The sequence below is a fragment of the Miscanthus floridulus genome, chromosome 7 (genome assembly GCF_019320115.1).
Source record: "Miscanthus floridulus cultivar M001 chromosome 7, ASM1932011v1, whole genome shotgun sequence".
Taxonomy (NCBI): domain Eukaryota; kingdom Viridiplantae; phylum Streptophyta; class Magnoliopsida; order Poales; family Poaceae; genus Miscanthus; species Miscanthus floridulus.
This window is the reverse complement of record NC_089586.1, coordinates 15,231,750-15,245,644: the sequence shown is the minus strand read 5'-3', so window position 1 is coordinate 15,245,644 and position 13,895 is coordinate 15,231,750. Positions and strand designations below refer to the sequence as shown.

Below are 13,895 nucleotides of genomic sequence, written 5' to 3'. Positions count from 1 at the left end.
CACTGTCTCACCGCTCTGCAGCGCCCCATCCAGTCCCGTCCCGTGTCGGAGGGGAGCGCGGCATGGTGTGTGAGCCCCGCGATCGGACGGCCAAAAAAATCGAGTGACACAAGCAACAGAATTGTCAGATTATTTCTATGGAAGCATGGGCCATCCGTCTCTCGATGTCAAAGGTGGCCGCGCCGTGTGACGTGGCGCGGCGGCGCCGCGTCAAGATCGGTGGCGCGGCAGATCCTGCCACGTCACCGATCAGCAGTTTCGGTCGTCGCTATGTCATTCTTCTGCCGCATCACCATGCATGGCGTGGCACAGACGTTAGTTTTGAAAAAAAAAAACAGTGTTAAATTTAAAATTAGTTTAAAAAAGTGTTAAAAATAATAAAAAAAAATCTCCAGTGCCAAGTGCCAACCCACGCTAACCACACCAGGACCCCACCACTCACACTTCCCGGCCTCCCCTCAAAACCCCAGGTGGCGAGCAGTGGCGCAAGGCGGCGAGACCACGCCAGAGCCATGGCGACCCGATCAGCGCTCGCCTCCCTCCCCGCGCGCCTCCGGCCGACCTCTGCAGCCACGGCGGCCGGCGGATGGCGGCGTTTGCTCAGTGACGACCCAACGAAGGGGAGTATGGAGAATACCCTTAAGGTATGCGCACTCCGCCTCTCCCAAACCCTAACCAAACTTTCTCCTACTTGAATTTCCGCTCTCGTACGGATCTGATCGTTGCACGAGCGGGCTCAGGATGAGGATAAGCGCCTAGAGGACCCAACGATGACCCAACGATGATGGATGGGTTGCCCATGGAGAGCAGTGCACACCCTGGCCTGGTATTTTTTTTTGCTTTTAACTCTTAACCATGTCACAAACGTATCACTAGATTCTTTTTGTCTCAGTCGATTGTTGGTCCATTGGAATATTAGAAGTCAACTGAGATACATCACAGTGTCATTTAGATTACTAAGAATGGGCAATTGAATTAATTCTCACCTATGCCTTGGCGTGTATCATGGTTTGCAGACTTGCTTTAGAGTCTAGCCATTCAAATTGAACTGAAAAGTTGTTATTCATTAGTTGTGCTGCAGCTGGCAGATCTGCACTAATGAAATCTAGTATGTAAAAGGAATGTTATGTGGTGTTGTATTTTTTTTTTAATTTGGTTCAGTATAGCATACTGTTTTAGCTAGATATACTGTCATTGTGGATTGCCCAAACTGTCCCAAGATAGGATTTCACTTCCTTTGGAAGTTTGTGATATTTCTGACCAGAAAAGCTGTCCAAAATGTACTTCCGCCATGTTTTGCACCAACCAATACTTTGCTTAGTCAATTGAGGATTCCAACAACCTAACAGGATCATCTTAGAAACATCTCAGGGTTCAAGGTCCATCGAGAAAATGTCTCACAGTATCCTAATTGAGTTTAATACTGCCCCCCCCCCCCCCCCCCCCCCCCCCCCCCCCCCCCCCCCCAATTATAATACGTCTTGACTTTTCTAGGTACATTTCCTTTAGTTATGTATGTAGACATAGTGTATATCTAAGTACATAGCAAAAGCTATGTATCTAGAAAAGGCAAGACGTCTTATAATTTAGAATGGAGGCATTAATTGGCAACATTCTACAACATATCCTGTTTATAATGAAGTTTGATTGAAAGGGAAACAGTTCACGAGACTAGTTATTCTCGAAGCAAAGAACACAAGTACCACAGGCATAAAAATGGTCTGATACCCACTTCTGCGATAATCGCGATGGCGAAGAGCGCTAAAGAATTCAGGTGAGACGGGAGCTCCAAATCAGTCCGTGGACGATCAGCTCTAGTCTTTTTAAACCACTGCCACCTCAACTGTAATGCTCAGGCCATGACCTCCAAGTTAGGAATACCAAGTCCACCAAGATCAAATGGTCTGATTACCTTCACCCAGGCAACTAGGCAACATCCCCCATTAGCTTGAGCCTGTCCTTTCCAAAGAAATCCCTTTCTGAACTTATCTATCACCTTGATGAACCATTTGGGGACGTTTAGAGCTATCAGTAGATACACAGGTATGGCAGAGAGGACAAAGCGGACCATGGTGGCACGCCCTGCCCTGCTCAAGAGTGACGCCTTCCAACCTGGGAGCTTATCTGCAATTTTTTCAACCCAAGGCATAAGACCAGACTTCCGAAGTTTCTTGTTTGACAGTGGCAGCCCCAAATACGTACATGGAAATTCTGATATAGAGCAGGGCAGAATACTATTGATACTTGTCAAGGCAGGTTCCTCGCAACGAATGGGTATGATACTACTTTTCTGAAGATTAGTTTGCAACCCAGAAGCACTGCCAAAAATCCTGAGAATATCCTTTGTAATCTGCAGCTCCTCCTCAACTGGCTTAATAAATAAAGCGATATCATCTGCATACAGAGAAAACCTTTGCCCAGAGACACGTTGAGATAGAGGTTGCAAGAGCCCCTCACTTCCTGCCTTCACAAACAAGCTATTGAGTACATCCATGACAATTATAAAGAGCATGGGGGAGAGGGGATCCCCCTGTCGCAGCCCTCGTTGATGTTGTATAAGCTGCCCTGGTTCGCCATTCAGGAGAATGCGAGTAGAGGAGGTTGATAATAAATTCGAGACCAAACTGCACCAAGCCATACCAAAGCCCAGATGTCTCAACACTTCCAATAAGGAAAACCAAGATACTGAATCGAAGGCTTTGGAGATATCAAGCTTGAGAAAAAGGCTAGGAACCTTCTGTCAGTGTAAGACTTTGACGCTTTGCTGAACCAACATGAAGTTATCATGAATACATCTCCCTTGAATGAATGCGCTCTGGTTCGTTGCTATCATAGAATCCATGAGTGGTGCCAAGCGATTAGCAAGAACCTTAGTTACTAATTTCACAAAGCTATGTACCAAGCTGATCGGGCGAAAATCTTTGGCCATTGCAGCATCAGACTTCTTCGGAATCAAGGTGATATAGGGTGCATTGAGGAGACCAAGACACCTAGCATCCCCCCTGCTGCAGTGTGATAATAGCAGCCATGAAATCTGCCTTAATCACCGACCAGCACGCCTTGTAAAACCTGCCAGTGTAACCGTCTGGACCCGGAGCTCTCTCAGCTGGTAGAGTTTTAATCGTTTCCCAAACTTCCTCCTCCGTTATCGGATTGTCAAGTGCAGATAAATCCATACGCTCCCTGTGAAAAACCTCCAAGTCCAAGGACAGTGACCTGTTTGAAGCCGTGCCAAGTAGATTCTCATAAAAATCATACATGATCTTGTGCTTGTCTTCTTGGGCTGTAGCCACGCTGTCACCATCAATAAGCTTTGGAATAAAATTCTTTCTTTTTCGGAATGCAGCCTGCTTATGAAAAAAGGAGGTATTTGCATCACCATCTCTGAGGTATCTAACCCGGGAGCGGAGCCTTGCCATGGTTCTTTCCAAGGAAGCTAGCTTCAAACAATGTCGCTTTAATTCCCTTCTAAGCCAATCCTCGTCTGGCATTAATAACTGATGGTCTTGCGCCATTTCTAGCCTGTGCAGCACCTCACGTGCTAGAGCTAGCTGTGTTTTTATGTGGCCAACCTTCTTTGCGCTCCAAGATTGCAAAACGCGTGTAAGCCTCTTCAATTTGATGGAAATACGCTCCAGTGGACACGCGACTCGGACTGGTTCAGCCCAAGAGTTTGCACCGTGTCCAGAAAATCTGGAAACTGTATCCAGTAGCTTTCAAAAAGGAACCGCTTCTTTCCCTTGATACTATCATTAAGACCAAGCACAAGAGGACAATGATCAGACATCTCGGTTGCATGACTCTGAAGAATACAATCTGGATACATATCTTCCCAATCTGCAGTGCAAAGTACTCTGTCAAGTTTGACAAGCGTAGGGGACTCTCGCTCATTAGACCATGTATATCTCCGACCCAGCAAAGGTATCTCTTTCAATTCCAAATCATTAACGAAACGGCGAAACCGCCCCATCATTGCCCTGTTCACATTGTCATTATTCTTGTCTTCGGAGCTGTAAATCATGTTGAAATCACCGGCTAACATCCAAGGACCAGCACAGTGACTCCTAACCTCTCGTAGCTCTTCAAGAAATGCTGGTTTCTCAACATCCAAGTGAGGCCCATAAACCCCAGAAAACCACCAAGCTTGCTCACCATCCGCCTGGAATTTTACTGAGACCGAATGACGATGAACTCGATGACATTCAGCAGACAAAGAACCATCGCGCCAGGCCACCAGAATTCCACCCCTCGTTTCTTGAGCAGGGAGATGGATAAAGGAGCCAAAATCTTGACCCAGAATAGATAGTACGTCCCGATGAGAAATATGTGCCAGTTTCGTTTCATGTAGGCAAACCAATGTTGATTGACAAGACTGAACCACTTGACGAACCACATCACGGCGCGCTTTATCATTGAGACCACGTGCATTCCATATCAAGAAATTAATCGGCCCCATTGATTAAAAGTAAGGAAGAACGACCAGTCAAGACCAAGAAACAGCTAGGCCAAAAATCGGCTGTCAGAGATGCTATCCGCCAGACGCACCTTGTCGCAAGGGGGTGCACTCCAGCCAAACAGGGCTGCTGATGCCTTTACATGCTCACGACATAACGGATGAAGTACGAGCGTAATGCTCCAAAGAATCGGTCGACACCTTCTCAACACCATCTACAAAACCCAGTTGCCTGCAAACTGAGGGTGCCGCCTTAGAATCTGATGCCGGGGGAAGTTTTGCAACACGACGACTCCTCCTCGGCACAAAGTTGGATGGCAGGATTTTTTGTCTTCGTTTTGGGATTGGAGAAGGAGAAGGTATGATGGTGCTCACTGGTTTGGTTACTTTAGAGATAAACTCCGTCCTTGGGGAAGTCGTTCTTAACACAACATTCTGAGAAGTGTTCCCAGAGAGGTCCGCTGCACCTGCCTCATGGGGCAGCAATGAATTGTCTTAGTCATTATGTCTTCCGAATTTCATGCTGTATTGAGTCTTGACTAGAGGCAGTTCAGTAGTCATTGAGATGTGTTATTGTGTTGTTTAGATTACGGAGTGAACATGGGCTTATATTTGATCAATTGTACTTACCTTCAATAATTTTCTGTTCTCCCAGGCTGAGAATGAGAAGAACAGTCTCAAGGACCAGCTTGAGCAGTCCAGGAAAGAGATGAAGCAACTTAAGGACCAACTTGAGAAGGCAGAGTCAGAGAAACAACTGCTGAAGAACCAGATCCACAAGGTGAATATCAAAGACATCCATAGTTTATTGAGAAAATTCTGTTCACTATGATATATTTTGTCGTAGTCATTATATCTTTCAAATTTTGTGCTGTATTGAGCCATGACTAGAGGTAGTTCAGTAGTTATTGAGATGTGTTATTCTGCTGTTTAGATTACTGAGTGAACATGGGCTTATATTTCATTGATTGTACTCGCCTTAAATAATTTTCAGTTCTCCCAGGCTGAGAATGAGAACTGTCTCAAGGACCAGCTGGAGCAGTCCAAGAAAGAGATCAAGGAACTTAAGGACCAACTTGAGAAGGCAGAGGCTGAGAAACAACTGCTGAAGGACCAGACACACAAGGTGAATATCAAAGATATCCCTGGCTTCAGTATTACAATTCTTTGTCCCAATGTTACAAATTGCACTAGTTGACTGTTGGAGGTAATGGTTTAAGCGGTATTCTAGTTTGGGGTAGAAGTTAGACAAACAAAATATTTGATTAGATATTTTCTGCTTCTTTTAGCTGTGAATCAATATATTTCATATAATTTGCAGGACTTAGAAACTATAGTCAGTAAGCAAACAGTGGAATTTGGGACTAAGCTAGCAAATCATGGCATACATGTTGATGAATGCATAAGAAAACTGCGACATCGATCAGAGGAATTGAAGGCTGGTGTAATGGTCGATGTTGTGTATCTAAAGGAAGAGGTACAGTACAAAAAAACTCAAAATTCTTTCCTGTTTAAAAATTTTGGATTTTGGATTTTGTTTATAATATTAATTTGATTATGTTTCTAGTGTCCGAAAAGGGCAGCAGTCGGTCAAGAAGGAACTAAAGTTTTAGAAGAAAAGAATCTTAAGTTTCAAGACGATTTAATGTAAGCCTTTTGAATATTTGATGCTCATTATCTATATTTTGGTTTCTTATATGTACTAATATTTGTATTACAGCGGAAAAGTGCAACAAACACAATACAATGTGGTGAAAACGACTGCCATTGCCGCAGTAGTACTTGGAGCGGTGTTTTTTGTTGTTCTCCATGTCAAGAGGGGCGGATGACTGCCGGCCAAGCTGCTCTCCCATATTCCCTTTTGTTTTTAAATAATATGACTTATGATTCTTGTTTTGTGGTGAAGAGAGAGAGAGAGAGAACCATAGACACCGATGTTGACTGTGTAATGAAGTTTCTCTCTTTCGTGGTCTGTTTGGGGTGGATGTTGAGAGTTTTTCTAGAGTGGTTTAGAGGTTTAGGGTGTCTTTTTTTTGTTAGGTTGCTTCTTTCTAAGCTGGTACTCCAGCAGTACTTTCCTCTTTCAATATAAGCTGGGCTATAAGCCTTTGATAAAAAAAGATGTTGACCGTGTAATTCCATCCACGACGAGGACGAATGGCAAGAATACACCTCTGGTCTGTGATCATGGTGCTCCTTCACCTAGTGGCTGATGGCTGCCACGTATGTTTCAAACAAGCTGAATTTGGAGAAGGTTTAGTTAAGTAGCAAACTACCTCGTATGTGTCAAACTAATCCCCTGAACCACCCGCGTGCCTTGAACCAGACCAGGAAGACGAACGGTACTGTTTCACCATGAACAGTAGGGAGGGAAAACCTGGATTGAAAGTTTGAAACATAGGCGGTGCACGATCCGTTGATGCTGCCTCTCCACTATCGCGGCGAGGGGGGAGTCAAGCTCGGCGGCCTGAGGACGAGGAAGCAGGTCAGTGTGGACAACGTGATGGTGACGGCCGCGACGAGCAAAGTCGAAGACGAGTGGCGAGCAGGTGAGGGCGGCGTGCAAGGGCAAGTGGTGAGGGCTGCGCACGAGGGTGAGGTGTGCGATAGGGAGGACGGTTGTGTAACTGGCAGTGCGAAGGTGATCGCATGATGTAATCCTCGTGTGATTGATCCTGAGGGCGCTGATGACGGGATTGGCCGGATCAATCAATCAAAATATAGTAGTTTCCTTCTTGCTCTTGCATGTACGATTGGCTCACAGCGGGAAGGGGGATAGAGCGCGCGAGGGAGGGCAGGACTAGGTCCACCGCACGCACGTGTGAGCGTGGGAAACTTCGGGCGACCGATGCGTGAGCGAGCGTGCGATAGCCTGGTGTCGCGGGGTCGAAACCGCGGCAAGCGTTGCTGTTCGTCGGATGTCATTGAGTGTGATGTCTCTGGTGGCTCGGGTGGACTCAAGAACACGGAAGAACTCAAAGATCACGCAAGGGACATATAGGTTTATCCTGGTTCGGGCTATCGGGGCCCTACGTCCAGCAGTCTGAGGATCTTTGTATTCAAGAGTACCCAAATCGGAGGTTACAACATATTGTAAGAGAGAGATTTGGCTCGTCGGCGGTGAGGTCTCCTCGTCGGAGAGGAGGAAGACAATGGAAAGGGTGGAGAAGCTCTCAATACTCCTCTCGAGGTGGCCCTACTCTCGGTGCAGAGCTCGAGCTGATCCGGTGAGGACTGAAATGATCTGTTCGGTTTGGAATCGTCCTCAACTCTCTGTAGGATCCGACCTCCCCTTATATACCGAGGTAGGTCGGGTACATGGCGGTTTAGGAAGTCTAGTATGGTCTACATGCGCCAGAGTCCAGGAGGGTCCTGCAGCGACGTGAATGGACCTTGGCGTTGTCGTGGAGCTAAAGAAGCCATGAGCGTCGTCCGGAGATACAAGAATCATATCATATCCTATACTCTTATAAAGCAAAACCCAACTAATTTTTTTTTCAATCCACAGCCCTCCACGTCATCAGCGTTCCATGTCATCTAGTTGTTTAAACCATCCAATTCCCATTGTGAGGCATATCTGTACGTGCAATAATCAATGGACGCAGTGATGTCTCCCCATCTCCTATTGTCTTTTCTCCTTCCAAGCACTTGCAGAGTGCTATCATAAAAATATTTATATCGCAGCTGAAACAGTTGCCCACTTCATCCATTACAAACCAATATATAAGAAACCCTTCAGCATCAATTGAGACATGATTTCTTGAGCTCCCGCAACATGACTAAACTCTGCCTCTCACGACTTTCCGTTTGGAGCCTCAATTAATTTTCTGTGAATTTCGCTGAGATTTTCTTTCAGATTTCTTGGAGGCTGATTTTGCAAAGGCTACATGCATGGAGATTATAGTACGGAGAAAGGGAAGCGGCAACTTTCATGAAAGCACGAGTGGTACTATTATGTACGCCTTTTTTTTTGTTCCGACGGAAGAAGAATTGTATTAGATAATTACTAGTATATCAACACGTTACAGGCATTCTGTATTACACAAATATCTAGAAACTGATTTTTCATCTAAGGCCTTGTTTAGTTCCCCTAAAGTTTAGTCTCTATCATATCGGATGTTTGGACATATACGTGGAGTATTAAATATAAACTAAAAAAATAACTAATTGCATAGATTGTGACTAATTTGCGAGACGAATTTTTTAAACCTAAATAGTTCATAATTTGACAATGTGGTGCTACAGTAAATCTATGGTAAACATGTGTTGATAACGGATTAATTGGGCTTACTAAATTCGTCTCGCAGACTTCTGTAATTTGTTTTATTATTACTATCCGAACACTACCATCTGACACTCAACGTGGCACCTCTAAACTTTAGCCTCTGGATTTAAACACCACATAAATTGTACCCACGATGTGAATAGTTTCAGATCTCAAAACCAAACATGTACGACACTTTATAGTATGGATGACCGCACAGGCAAACACTCGGCAAAATGCCCAACGAACGACGACCAACATTTATGTAGGCGGAGTTGAGAAACTTCTTCTTTCTGGTGTCTTCCTTCTTCTTCTTCTTTCTGCCACCGAAGAATGAGGAAGACTTTTGAAACGTATTCTCCCTGGTCCTTTATCGTGGCCAGATCTAACCACAATAAAACAGAGAAGAGATAGGAGAAAATTATTCCATGACGGCGACACCATCTCCGTCTTGATGTTACCGTCCAAAAATAAAAGTCTCCATGTCATCATACCGGTGAGGATGCTGACGCTGTAGCTGTCGTCCTCGTCTTCGACAGAGCCGCCATGGAGAAAACGATTTCACCCTACCCACTCGCCGTCGCCAGAGAGGAGGAGATAAATCCCTAAAACCAAGAACCTTGGTATGGAGAGACCCTAACCCTAAGCACTCGATCTACTAAAAAAAACTTATTAAAAACGATGGATCCCCACTTCCTCCGACCTTCGGCGATATGCCGAAGAGGGGAGGGAGGGGGACCAGCGGTTGGGAGGGGGGGGGGGCGAGTCGCTAGATGCGAGGGCTTCCCTCATATCTACGTGCTGTTACTACATAGACCTTGATGATTGATGAAGAGATCCAGAGATTATGTTTCTATGCAAGTTGCATGCAGAATATTATGTTTCTATGGAGAGAATAGTATTTCTCATACATGACCGATCAAGGAGCATCTGATCTGCTCGCAAGCATTAGCTTTATTTGTAAAATTCTTTCTATTTTATTGGTCGATTCGTTCTTTACCTTCATGTTGGTTCGCAAGTATCTTACAGGAAGCATTGCCTTTGAAGTAAGGGTGTTACGTGGCTGCTAGGATTGAGAGGGAGAGAGCGGAGGGAGGCTACAGTACCCGTGAGTACTGTTCACACGAGGGAGAGAAGGCAGGGACGGCTGGCTCCTAAGGGAAGCCAGCAACTTAATTGTTGTTTCTTGCTTGCCTATAATTGATACATGATTCTCTTTTTATAGAGATGACTGACTTGACCCCTAAGGAAATATCCTAACCGAATCAATCTAACATATCTCTTTTCTAACAAACCAAACTAATCTAATCTAATCTGGGCACATGCTACAGTACCGTGGGCTACAGTGTCGTGTGGGCCCCTGGGCCGGCTCCACTTGCCATAACACTACTCCGCCCCTCGAAGACAGCTCGTCCTCGAGCTGTGGCGATTGTTGGAGCGGAAGACCTTGCAGTCTAGAGAAGATCGCCATGACAGACCTGCTTCCTCCTCGAGGTGCCAAACTTGGCTGCTCCATCTGATCTGCCTGGAATCGAATCCGTCCGGGTCGAATCCATGGAGCGCCTGCACCTGGAGTCGATGGTGCCCTCCACGAGCAGCCACCCCCGCTATGGGTGTAGCAGAGCGGGGCTGTGCTGGAGGCGTACTCCAAGCTATCGATGGAGCTTTGAAGGCCTGCTACTGAGCCGGCGGAGAAGCATGCAAATAGCCACGGCCCTGCTCGAGGGATCGGTGCAGCGGCTCGTAGAGGCAGCGACAAAGGCACCATGTCCGCCAATGTTGGTGCATGGATGATCGCCTGCATTGGTGACACTAGTGCCGATGGGGTTGTTGGCGAAGCTGGTGATGAGACTGCCAGAGTTGTGGCAGCCGGGGTCTTCATCGGTGATGTGACCATGGTGGGGGAAGAGGAGCGCAACGACGTAGCTGACACCGTCGTGGTTGGTGATGGCGCCGATGCAGCAAGTGGCGTAGCAATGTGGAACTACACTGGCACCACTACGGCTGCCGATGGTGCTGCTGGCGACGTCGTTAAGGACAGCGGTGCAGCAACCACACCGCCATAGAGGGTGCCTGCTACGAACAGCCCACCGTGAGTGACAACAGCGCCCGTCATCTGCGTCGGCGGTATGGACGCCCGCGGTGTCGTCGTGGAGTAGTGAAAGGACCTAGGATGCCGCCTAGAGGGGGGGTGAATAGACGTTTCTGAAAATTAACACCTTTAAATGCGGAAATGATTAGTAAAGGGAGTTTCTAAAATGGAAACTCCAAATAAAGAGTAGTACCACCCCTCACAACTTAGCCACAGAGTATACAAGGTATGAAGAATATATCTAGAAGCTACAACCCTGCAACACAAAGTCAGAACTGCGAATAGAAATTTTCAGCACAAAGCTCTAATACCGGACATGTCCGGTATGCACGGTTTCTGCAGAACAGCCCCGAACTTGCTCCTTTCAAATTCTATCTTCAAGCCAAACTGCAGGTACCTACTAGAGATATCAATAAACACAGAGAACCTGCACAAGAGCTGGAGCAACATCAATATCAAATGAAATGCGAATTGAGACACGATATTTGTTTTACCAAAGTTCGGACTCGTTCGAGTCCTACTCTCCGTTGAGGGGGCTGCAGGCGACCCAGCGAAGGTCGGCTCTAGAGGGTACCACGAAGGTCACTCTAGCCGGAGTCTTTTCCAACTCCTTTTCCTCCCACTAAATGATTCTGAGGCGACGGAATCGACCGTTACAAACTTTCCGTGGCACACCACAATCTCTCGGGTGCTCTCCGGCGACGCCTAACCGTCTAGGACCAAAGAGTCCAAGAGTAACAAATGCAAATCACGAGATTGACAATATGCACAAGTGCTCAAGTGGTTGGATTGCTCTCTTTTTGAATTTCACTCAACCCACAATTTGATTTGGCAAATTTGATCAATCACTCACTAAGGGAGGGTTGGGAGAGTTGGCAAGGCTCAAAAATGTTTGTGTATGTTAGCAGAATCAGCATCCTCCAAAGGTGGAGGCTTGGGGGTATTTATAGCCCCCTTGGAAAACTAGCCGTTTTATAGCCGTTGCAATACCGGACACGTCCGGTATGCATACCGGACACGTCCGGTATGATTTACACTACGCCAACGGTAACTAAGGTACAGTGAAGTTGTGAGGCGTCAGAACTCCCGATGAATGCTAGAACTCCCGACCGTCGGAACTCCCGACTCACGTCAGAACTCCCGACCCTCAACAAATTTGAAAACTAGCCGTTGCCCTCTGGCCATGCATACCGGACCGGTATGAATACCGGACACGTCCGATATGGCCAGGACAGCGAACCCTCCAGGTTAGTTAAAGTGCGAGACGTTGGAACTCCCGACCCATGTCGAGACTCCCGACCGTCGGGACTCCCGACCGTCGGAACTCCCGACTTACGTCGGAACTCCCGACGAACCAACCCGAGAACAACAGTTTTAGCACTGGTGGGTAAATACCGGACACGTCCAGTATTGCTAGACCAGCAAAGATAAAGTTAGCTCTTTTGCCGCTCAAATACTCAAAACTCACATGGGTTGGCTTGAGCACTTTTGAAACATTATCTATCAACATGATGCATCCCTCTTAATAGTACGGCATACCTATTAAACTCAAGATCAAAGGAAAAATGAATTTATACCACTTGAGTTGATCTCTTTTGAATTGATGTCGTCCTTTCCAATCTTCATCAAGTAAGGGTGCTAACATGTTGATGTTGATCTTTTCACTTGAGCATAGCCATCTTGAGCATGTGACTTGATTCCATTCATCAAATATGAATAACTCCAAAATGTATCAAGTCACTTTCATCAAACACTCCAATATTGATTTGATCCCCCCACATAAACGTGAACATCATAGCTTGATTAGTACCTCAACTAAATGCAAGTACTTCCTTCTTCACCCTAGCTAGGTTCTTCGGCCGCCAAGCCGTCGCTTGCCCTTCACCCTTGCGTAGTACCTCGAAGCCTTTCCTTGCTATCTTCACCATCTCAAGCCATCAAGTCACATCTTGCGTTGAATCATCCATTCATGTATTGTTATCTTTTTCATTTCAATTTAGCAAGCTTCAAATATGAGACCATTCCATATGCAATCCCTTATGTCTCATTAATTAATTCTTACAAGCTTGCTTTCACATAGTGCACGGAAATCCCACAATAAATAAGCCTTCGCATGAATTCCATTTGTATTGTTGTCTTGTGCTTGAACTAGATTGTTTATACAACAACACATCATTTTGGCTTTCATTAAGTACCTGTGAGATAACCTATTACCTGTCCACACTTAGCAAACGGGTTAGTCATTTAATCACGTTGTCATTCAATCATCCAAAACCCACTAAAGGGCTAGATGCACTTTTAATCTCCCCCTTTTTGGTGATTGATGACAACTTGATTAAAGCTTACAAAGTGATATAAACATTTAAACTTTTGGGTTCAATGATTTATGAGAGGCTCCCCCTTAATATGTGCTTATGATTAGAATTCACAAGATGACCTCAAATGTCAATTGCACATACTAAAACATATAGGAGACTCCTCAGTCTCAGGCTCACTAGCTGCCTCATTTGATAGTGGAGACCTAGGAGGATCAAGCTCAAGCCTAGAAGCAATTTGCTTCAAGGTTCGAGTGTCCTTCCTCCTAGCCTCCCTCTCCTTCTGCTGTCGGGTCTGGATGTCCCGGCACATCCCAAATATGGAGCTGAAAAGCCTATGGATAGGCGAGGGAGGACTGCCATGGCGTGAAGTAGAACGTGAAGGAGCACATGGTGGAGGTGAAGCTCCTGCTGGTGCACCACTCCTAGGTGCATCTGCCTCTGGTGCTGCTGCTGCTCCTCCTGGTCCTACTGGAGGTAACCCTGTCTCAGGCAGATCTGCAACAATCTTCAGGGCCTTGTGAATCTTGTCATACTCGAATGTGTGCCCTGTCACCTGCTCAATCATATACATGATATAGGGAGCAAATCCACATCCCTTAAGTGGCCTCTCTCCCACACTCCTGATCTCTGACCAAATGAAGTCAAATACGCTGAAAGGCCGAGCATCAGGTGCCATCCTGTGGAGTAGGTTCCTGGAGTAATCTGCAATATTGCCCTTGTCTCCACCCTTGTAGTCAATAGTCTTCCTAAACATCCTGTCCAGGTATC

General features: G+C 46.1%; 1 protein-coding gene across 2 annotated transcripts; it reads left to right on the top strand.

The window, feature by feature from the left end:
- Positions 1-455: 455 nt before the first annotated feature.
- Positions 456-6,526, top strand: LOC136462659 (uncharacterized). Of its 2 annotated transcripts, XM_066461726.1 has the most exons (7): positions 456-644; positions 741-826; positions 5,109-5,234; positions 5,448-5,579; positions 5,775-5,930; positions 6,021-6,100; positions 6,174-6,526. In XM_066461726.1, the coding sequence occupies exons 2-7, from the start codon at positions 782-784 to the stop codon at positions 6,280-6,282; spliced, it is 648 nt and encodes a 215-aa protein (XP_066317823.1). In that variant the 5' UTR covers positions 456-644; positions 741-781; the 3' UTR covers positions 6,283-6,526. The 2 variants fall into 2 exon arrangements, with proteins under 2 accessions (XP_066317823.1, XP_066317824.1); XM_066461727.1 differs by having other exon boundaries at positions 456-826; positions 5,457-5,579.
- The last annotated feature ends 7,369 nt before the right edge of the window (positions 6,527-13,895 follow it).

Excerpts from the sequence above, each read along its gene's own strand:
- LOC136462659 (XM_066461726.1), top strand. The coding sequence starts at position 782 with ATGATGGATGGGTTGCCCATGGAGAGCAGTGCACACCCTGGCCTG. Across the intron at positions 827-5,108 it reads GCAGTGCACACCCTGGCCTG|GCTGAGAATGAGAAGAACAG; the intron begins GTATTTTTTTTT and ends CTGTTCTCCCAG. Across the intron at positions 6,101-6,173 it reads AAGTTTCAAGACGATTTAAT|CGGAAAAGTGCAACAAACAC; the intron begins GTAAGCCTTTTG and ends TTTGTATTACAG.